The following is a 9531-nucleotide window of genomic DNA, read 5'->3' as shown; positions in this document are numbered from 1 at the left end:
AGAAGTTCAGAGATAATAAGGAGAATCTACATTTGATTTTTATTGATTTAGAAAAGCTTACGATAAGGTTCCAAGAGATATCCTTTGGAGAGTTCTCGAGAAGAAATGTTTGATATGACTTATATTCAAGTCATTAAAGATATGTATACTAGAGCTGTTACTTGTGTTCAAACTGAAGGAGGATTGACAAAATATTTTCCTATTTCTGTTGGTTTACATCAGGGATCGACTTTAAGCCCTTATCTTTTTGCTTTAGTTATGGATCGTCTTACTGGACATGTACAAGAGGATGTACCTTGGTGTATGCTTTTTGCTGATGATATTCTTCTCGTGGATAAAACGAGAGAAAACGCCCAGGAAAAACTTGAATTATGGAGGTCTACATTGGAGTCTAAAGGCCTTCGTTTAAGTAGAACTAAAACTGAATACATGGAATGTAATTTTAGTATTAATAGCTCTAGTGACAGAAGTGTTACTTTGGGTGATCAAATTATTAAAAGGTGTGAACGATTTAGATATCTTGGGTCCGTTGTCCAAAGCGATGGTGATATAGATGGGGATGTTAATAGTAGAATTCAAGTTGGTTGGTTGAAGTGAAGGAATGCTTCGGGTTTTTTGTGTGATAGAAAAGTACCGCTAAGACTGAAAGGAAAATTTTATAAGATGGTGGTGAGACCTGCAATGCTCTATGGCGCTGAATGTTGGCCTTTAAAAGAGAAGCATAATAATAAGTTAAGTGTTGCCGAGATGAGAATGATTAGGTGGATGAGTGGCTTTACACTTAGAGACAAAATGCGGAATGAATATATTCGTGATAGGGTTGGTGTAGCTCCTGTGACAGACAAAATTAGAGAAAGTCGTCTTAGATGGTTTGGTCACATTAAACGTCGACCATCTAATGGTCCGATTAGGAGAGTAGATGTTTTAGATTTGACTTGTGTTAAGAAAGGCAGAGGTAGACCTAGGAAGACTTGGGCTTATTGTATTAAAAATGATCTTAATTTACTAGAACTAAATGAAAATATGACACTAAATAGGACGCAATGGAGAAAAAGGATTCATGTAGCCGACCCCACGTAGTGGAATTAAGGCTTTGTTGTTGTTGTTGTTGTTGTTGTATCTCTCTTATATGATAAGCAAGCCGGCTTGAATTGGTACAAATAAAACTCGAGCTCAATAAAACTAATCAAGCTCAAACTGAAGTTGGCGGTAGCTCAAGCTCAACTCGATTCGTTTGCACCCTTAATATATAGATATAAAGGAATTAACTTCAAAATCATTTCAGTTCCCAGCTACACTTTGAGTTCAACCAACAAGGCTTTCAGCCACATCATGTCAGAATCTCCTAATGTCATGGTCCTGTATTCTGTCTCTGTTGTTGATATTGCTACAACTTACTATTTTTTGCTCTTTCACGAGACTAAGTTGTCACCTACAAACATGCAGTATCCTGATATGAATGGTTTGTCATCTGCACAACTTGCCCAGTCAAAATCACAAAAGTCTTTAATGTCTACATGCACATTCTTCGTAAAGATCAACCCCTTTCTTGGTGCACTTGTCAAGTATCTCAGGATCTGATACACTGCATCTATATGACCCTTCCTTAGATCATGCATGCAACGGCTCACCACACTTATTGCAAAAGAAATATCAGGTTGAGTGTAGCACAAATAGATCAGGCGGCCCACCAGTTTATAGTACCTCTCACGATCAACAGGTTCTCTTGCCTCTGCACTCAGCATGATCTTCTGATCAATTAGAGAGACTGCAAGTTTGCACCTCCACATACCTGTTTTCATGAGGAGATATGGTATATATTTTCTCAGAAATAAGATCATCCTGTCAGAACCACATGTCACTTCAATCTCAAAAAAATATATGAGTTGTCCAAGATCCTTTACCTCAAATTGAATCCAGTCTTCCTTTCATATGAGCAATCTCTGTCTCATCATCACCGATGACAGCTATGTCATCTACATACACAGCAAGTATGATAATGTGGCATTCATGTCATCAAAAGAACACCGTATGATCTATATTGATCTGCTGATATCCCATGTCAATCATCGTCATTCTAAACTTATCAAACCATGCTCGAGAAGACAGCTTCAAACCATATATTGACTTATTGAGCCTACACACTTTGCTCACTGCTTGGGATGTACTAAATCTTGGTGGCATCTCCATATATACCTCCTCAAGTAGATCTCATGAAGAAAAACATTCTTCAAATCAAGTTAGTGTAACCTCCATCCACCATTCACTGTCAGAGAAACCAGTGTCATTATTGTGCTCATCTTTGTTACTGGTACAAAGGTTTCATCATAGTCAATGTAATATATCTGACTATACCCTTTTGCCACTAGTTGAGCTTTATATCTCTACATCTTCCCTTATGAAGTTTGATTCACCAAGAAGATTCACTTGTACCCAACAGTTTTCTTCTCTGTTGGTAGTGGTACAATCTCCCATGTTTGATTTTTATTAAGAGCCCCAAACTCTTCATGCATTGTCGCTTCCACTTGGGATTCTCCTTAGCTACCTGCCAACACTTGGGTATAGAGACAGAGTCCATTGATGCAATAAATATTTCATGTAAAGATGAGATGTTAGAATAAGAAACAAAGTTAGCAATGTCAATTCCCCACCCAAAACGATCAGAAAGATGCCCCGCATAGCTGCGGTAAAACCTCCTTAACGTTGGAGTAAACGGAGGAACAATATCACCTAAAAGTTTTGAATTAAAAGTGAATGGTGTAGGCATCTCAAGAGTTGGGAAAGACCGGGATAAAAGACTTATTGACACTACAAACTATGTTCCCTCAGTTTGTTTCTTCCTCCAAGTATACACTCTTAGCTCACCTTCAGCTTGAATCCCACCACCTCTGGGTTCAACCTTCTTGATTTCTGTCTTCTCAGTTGATTCATCTCATATCACAGGACATGGCATTGTGCCAACTTGCACCACTATATCACCACTACTACTCACTCTCTCTTGACTCATATCTTCAGTGATTGTCACCGAAACCTGAATCCACCTCCACAGTGTAGTATGGTTCAAATTCTCTACATAACATGCCCATACTCACAAAGAGTCTCTTCAATTGGGCTCCAGTATACATAACTCTTCTGAGTTGCAAAATACCTCACGAACACACGTTTCGCTACTGGAAATTTGAATCAACTACTATAGTATTGATCAACCATTGATCAATGAGACTACTCTTCAAGTATTGATTCAACCAGTTCTGAGACTACTTTCACATAGTAGTCTCATTGATCAATAGTAGTTTGATACTAGTAGTCTCATTGATCATAATACCTCAAATAGTAGTCCATTGATGAATAGTAGATTCATCAATAGTAGTCTCATTGATCAATAGTTGAGACTACTATAGTATGCTTCAAATAGTAGTCTCATTGATCAAAATACCTCAAATAGTAGTCTCATTGATCAATAGTAATCTCAGAAGAGTAGTCTCATTGATCAATAGTAGTATGGTTCAAATTCTCATTGAAAAGTGACAATAGTAGTATTGATTCAACCAGCTCAACTTTCCTATTGATCAATGAGACTACTTTCACAGCTCTAGAATTAAACTTTCCTATAAATGTTGAAAAGTGACAATAATAGTCTCATTGTATGTTGTCTTTTACAAAGCATACACATCCAAATACCTAGTATGCTTCCCTACTTTCTCAGTGGTTGTAGTGATACTACTATTGTCAATGAGACTACTTTCACAGCTCTAGAATTCAACTTTCCTATAAATGTTGAAAAGTGACAATAATAGTCTCATTGTATGTTGTCTTTCACAAAGCATACACATCCAAAGATCTTCAATGGAATGATACTACTATTGTCAATTTTTAACATCTGACAATGAGACTTTCAATCTAACACTCTCGAGGGCATTTTGTTGATCAATTAAGTCGATGTCAAAATTATTTACCCTCAAAAGTGCTCTGGGACATTTATCGTGATCATCATACTTTGAGCTACCTCTAGAAGGTGTTTATTCTACCTTTCTGTCACTTCGTTTTGTGTCGGTGTGTATGAACATATAGTTTGATGTTGTATTCCCCAAACGCGTTGTTAGTATACTTTGTCTCATTATCAAACCTCAATATCTTTACTACAACACCGTATTGAGTTTGAATTTCCCTGTGAAAGTTAATATAGGCATGCACATCACTTTTATTTCTCATTAGATATAATCAAGTAACACGAGAAAAACAATCAATGAAAGTTACAAAATATCTGTAACCATTCATCAAAATTGTAGAGCAAGCTCCCTATACATATGAATGTACTAAATCAAAATTATGAGAACTATGTTTACCATAACTAACATATGAGCTCCTGATATGCTTGTCAAACTCACAAGCATCACAAACAAGTTTTTGTTTATTTTCTTTTTTATATAATGATGGATACATACGACTCAATAGATTGAGCGAAGAGTCTCTCATGCGTTTGTGACGTAGCAGCAATAAATTCTCCAAACTTCCCTTAATTCCTCATGCTCCAGCATTCTCAACCATTGATACTAAGGCAGAGTTCATCCTCTCTCTATCCAAGTAACAGAGTCCACTATGTCACATGTCAATCCCAAGCTTCCAGTCAATACCCTTCTCTTGAAAGATCACATTTGGAATTTCAAATAAAACAACACATTTTAATTTGAGTATAATGACACTAATTGATAATAGATTCACTGAAAACAAAAAAGCAAGCAAAATATTTGACAAAGTCATAGAATTAGTAACCTCATTGTACTCTTACCATCAGCAGGCTGGGTTGTCCCATCAGTGGTCTGAATATTCTATGGAACGGATGGGTGAGTATAAGACGAGAACTCACTAGCGACACCTGTCACATGTCGAGATGCACCAGAATATACTATCCATTATGGTGAACTTGTTTTGGACATAGAGGCAATAGCATGTGTATCACGAGCGTGATGCACCTTTGGTTGAGTGAGAATAACTAGCAGTGTTCCTTTTGGATGACAATAAGGTGGATGCATTCTCACTGACAACAGATTTGTTCGATAGCCCCCTCTAGACGATCCACATCCACCCGTCTCTCTCTCCTTCGGTGGCTTTGGACAAGCTTTGATCAGACGTTCCATTTCTCCACAATTGTAACACCTACAGGTCTCCTCCTGAGCACATGCTCCTTTGTTTTTAGGTACCTGCACTTGATGCAGTTAATTTCTCGTTGTTCTTCCTTGTCGTCATAAATCCTTCGTGTGGACCATTCTAATCAAAGCTTTCCCTGCTTCCCTCACACGGCTCTGTCGATCGCATGCCACACAAAGTAGATTGCATGTCTCTATTCACTCAAACAGTTCAAAATCCAATACAAAATTTCACAATCGCAAAATCTTGCTGCCTTCCCTGTTGAATATAATTTGCATGGTGTTGCCCTGCATCAGCCTGAGCCCCTTTTGCACAATCCCGCGATCAAATTACACACTGAAGTTTGTCTTATGATCTTCCTTACTCTCAGCAGCCACAATCTTCCTTCTCTGTCTAAATCGAGTGCTCTGCACTAGCCCCACAAGTCCAATCTCCCCGCACCAAAGAATATACACAGAAGCTTTCTTCTACCCTCTCGGTGCTCCTCGCATTGATCTCGATGTTTTGCCTGTTCACGCAATCTACCTTGCACCGAAATGCCTCCATTCGCAAAGCGTCGCGATCTTCCTCTGTCGTGCCTTTTGAGTCGTGTGATCCCTCACACCGAGCCGCACACCCTGAAAACCCTTTGCGTGACAGTCGTGGCGGGATCGCCTGCCCACAGAGACCGACCTCCCTGCGCGATCCTTCTTCTTTTCACGAAATCAAGCTTCTTGATCCCAACCCGAAGCCTCTTCCCTGTGAGCCATGATCCTCTCGTTGCCTTCCTAGCAAGCACTAGTAGTGGTTGCTTCGCAAGGACGAAGCAGAAGAAAGGACGAACAACGCCGATCACGATCAAGCTGGGCAGAAGGTTAGGGCTCTCATATCATATTGGAAATGATTTTGTAATAATCATCTTGTTCATTTCATTAACATTTTGGCTAATATAGAGCCACACAACATTTACAAATAAACCCCTAAAATTTTTCTAGTTACAAATAGAACCCCATATAAGATACAAATCTCAACAGAAACCAATCATATAGAGCATAAAATAAAGGCAAAACTTTACGAGGCATGCATCAAATAATTCAAATTTGAAAGAACTAAATTATTATAAGTAAATGCTTGGATAAAACACAAGTGATGCATTAAAGAGGCAACCAAGATTTATTAGTATGATATTTATTTCACAAGAAGCTTACAGAAGGGTCATAGGTAACAAACAATATGTTATCTGGTTACCAATATATAATAGATATAAAACATTAAAAAACAGTTAGTTAACATTAAATAAAGTAGAGCAAAAACATTAAAATATGGTACAGGCAGTTAGAAAATTTTTAGCTAGCTAACATTATATAATAATGCAGAAAACATAAAAACAAAAATGCTCTACTTACAGCAAATCTTAGAAGGATGCAGGACTTTCCAACACCAGAGTCTCCAATAAGCAAAAGCTTAAACAGATAATCACTGCAAATAAACAGAGTAATTATATTTCTCCTAAAAATTATTAGCTTTTGATGAATCATTTTCAGAATAAAAACACTGAGAGAGAAGAGAGAATTTGAAAGCAGTATCATTTCAAAACAGTTGAGCTTCTCTCCCACAAAAGATTGAGGCATAAGAGCCAAAGCATTATTATGAACATACATGTGCAAAATTTTAATTTAACTATAAAAATGGTTTGCTGGATAATAAATGGAATAGGATAAGTTATACCATCTTCACTCCCCACTTTACTGTATCAAAGCATCATCTAATAATCAGACGGAAATAGTAAATGGATAGTTTGCATAGAGATATAGATATTTGAAAAACCACATGAAGAATATACTTATTTATATAAACTATTGGTATCCCAATGACAAAATTGTCTGACTTATAAGAAAATAAAGAAAGCTACCTCCAACCAAATAAATCTGATATAGCAATAAAAAAAAACTCATTGCAACTACAACAGCATCAGTTAAATGTAAAGTCTAATTTTATTATCTATTTTGATTAAAGTTTGAACTTAATTTCTAACATTAGAAATTACCATCTTAACATTCAGTCACACTGATTTTCTAATATGGTGACTACAAAACCCAAACTCACACTTGATTTTTCAAAATGGTGGTTATCTAACTCAGGCTCAATTCATACTTAATGATTCTCACTTACCACCTTATGATATAACCATACAAAGAGGAATAAATCAATAGTTTCATGCATCCCAAAAGAAAAAAAAATGGAGAGGAAGAAAGAGTAAAGGAGTGTTATTTTAGAAAGAGAGCAATAGTTCTTCAGGGTGCTTGCAAGAGAAATTCTTCAGCTTCTTTAAAATAAAAAAGTGCCATTGGTTCCAATTCAAGCAAGAGAAGAAGCTCTTGGTCATATTAAGGAATAACACTCATTTGAATTCCTACAATAGAAGAGAGAGATGGTAACTATAGCAACAACATCTCATTCTCCACTTCTAGCTTTCCCTTGTATAGGATAGGAGGCAATTTAATTCTCTCAATTAGATAAGTGATATTTTATCAATATTTTCAATAATGTATGTAGTGTAATCGCATCATATATCTATTTTGAAGCTCAATAAATTATTTAATCTTCGTGCGATCGTGGACATAGGCTTATATAAGCTAACCATTTAAACTTTGGGATAATCACATTCAGAGCACAATAAACATTGATATTTAAAAATAAAGAGCTTGGGCAATTTTTTGAACTATGAAACCAAAACATTTACCTGCGCCACAATCAAATTATTGTGAGTTTGATAAAAATAAAAAATATGGTTTGGAGTTTGAAAAATAGATGAAAGAGGGTGCTTGACTTGTAAATAGTAACGAGTAATGTTTTGGATGCCCTCTATGTAATCGTCCCTTATACTTTTCAATTTCTCTTTTATAATACTTACTCCCTTTTTAATTATTTTATGATTCATTCTACTTGACAATTAATTGAAGATGCTTTCTTTTTTAACATCATCACCATCATTGGTCTTATCCCAATTATTTGAGGGGTTGATGAGAAAAGGAAAATTACATAACATGCGTGGAAATGCACTACTCAAAAATAACAATTTTACTCATAAACCTAAGTTGACATACCCTTATATATAGCAAATTAAGTCGCAAGTTTCCAGGCCACGGTCACAAACATTAGTTTCGGTAGCTAATTCCTCCATGTACAGTTAATGTTCACTCAAATACACTGTAGAAAACCGCGTCCTAGAAATGGTATCTAAAAACCAAAATTATAAAAAGACTGCTGACTTCTGCAAACAGTAATGCATTCCCATGTATGTCCAAGCATAAGAAACAATAGGTCCATGCCATTCAACATCTAGTACTGCCAAATTCAGAATAAAATATATGAAAGATGCTGCACTAATTTAACAAAATTTTGCAAGCAAAACGTAAAATCTTTCAAGCAAGACATGATGAAGCCTATAAGAGATCCCACCCAGCAATAGCCATCACATTCTATATGGAATTAAGAAGTTATTTCCGTTTTATAGGCAAAAAAAATTCTAGAACCATAAATCAGTAAACACAGGCGAGAATCATCAATTGTAGAACAACCAGGCCACCTAAGTCACAAATTTAACAAAAATATCATATAAAGCCCAGATCTGACAAATTATTTGGTGCAGATAGCACCATGGAAGCAGACGCCGTCCAGATCTGGACAAACAATCTCTCAAATTCGCAATCAAGGCAACGTCAGCCCAATCCGCCAGGCAATCAAGCATATCACAAACACCAAATGACTCCCCTCTACATCGGACAGATATAAACCCATGTAGACATCTAAAACTCTCCAAATCATCGACGAAATTAAAAAAATTGGACCTCGAGGAACTTACTATTCGTTATTCATGATTACAGATCGAAGGAGCCGCTGCTCGGACTGCTGCGATCTCTCAGGCGGGATTCTCGACGGGAAAGCTTTCTCTGGAAATGAGTCGGATCAAAAGGTTGATCAAATCGATGCGGGAAGAAAAAGAAAGAGCTGGAAAATGGGAAGAGATCAGTTGCGGTTGAAATACGGAAGCGGGTTGATGTGCAGAAACTTCCAACCATTTAAGGAGGAATACATTACAGAGGCAGTAAACAGTTGGATCTTTAAATTACTGATTTGCCCAAAATTTGGAATTAAAGTTCATTATTATTTCAAAATTCCGTCAAAATTACAAAGGCTTTTTACATAAATAGCTAAATAGCTTCAAAATGGCTTGTTCTCGAACAACTCTTGTTCGGCTTGTTAAGAAACTCATGTTGGGCTCGTTCGCAAGTTAACGAGCCGAACATGACAAATATTTGTTCATTTGTGTTCGGCTCGTTTTGGCTCGAAATAATACTAATCACTTATATATATATCTTTGATGAATAGTATTTTTTAAAA

At 36.6% G+C, this 9531-nt stretch overlaps 1 protein-coding gene across 1 annotated transcript in view; it reads right to left on the bottom strand.

The window, feature by feature from the left end:
• LOC110020250 (GTP-binding protein YPTM2) overlaps positions 1-9202 on the bottom strand; it is a 17249-nt gene extending 8047 nt beyond the window's left edge. The window contains exons 1-2 of the mRNA XM_020718280.1: positions 8993-9202; positions 6534-6606 (exon numbers count right to left, since the gene is read on the bottom strand). Coding sequence (XP_020573939.1) covers positions 6534-6606; positions 8993-9006 — 87 coding nt within the window. The 5' untranslated portion in view covers positions 9007-9202. The remainder of the gene's footprint in view (positions 1-6533; positions 6607-8992) is intronic.
• Between the last annotated feature and the right edge of the window lie 329 nt (positions 9203-9531).

This window comes from Phalaenopsis equestris, unplaced genomic scaffold (genome assembly GCF_001263595.1).
Source record: "Phalaenopsis equestris unplaced genomic scaffold, ASM126359v1 Scaffold000094, whole genome shotgun sequence".
Lineage (NCBI taxonomy): Eukaryota > Viridiplantae > Streptophyta > Magnoliopsida > Asparagales > Orchidaceae > Phalaenopsis > Phalaenopsis equestris.
The sequence above is the reverse complement of the archived record's forward strand: the minus strand, read 5'-3'. Positions and strand labels throughout refer to the sequence as shown.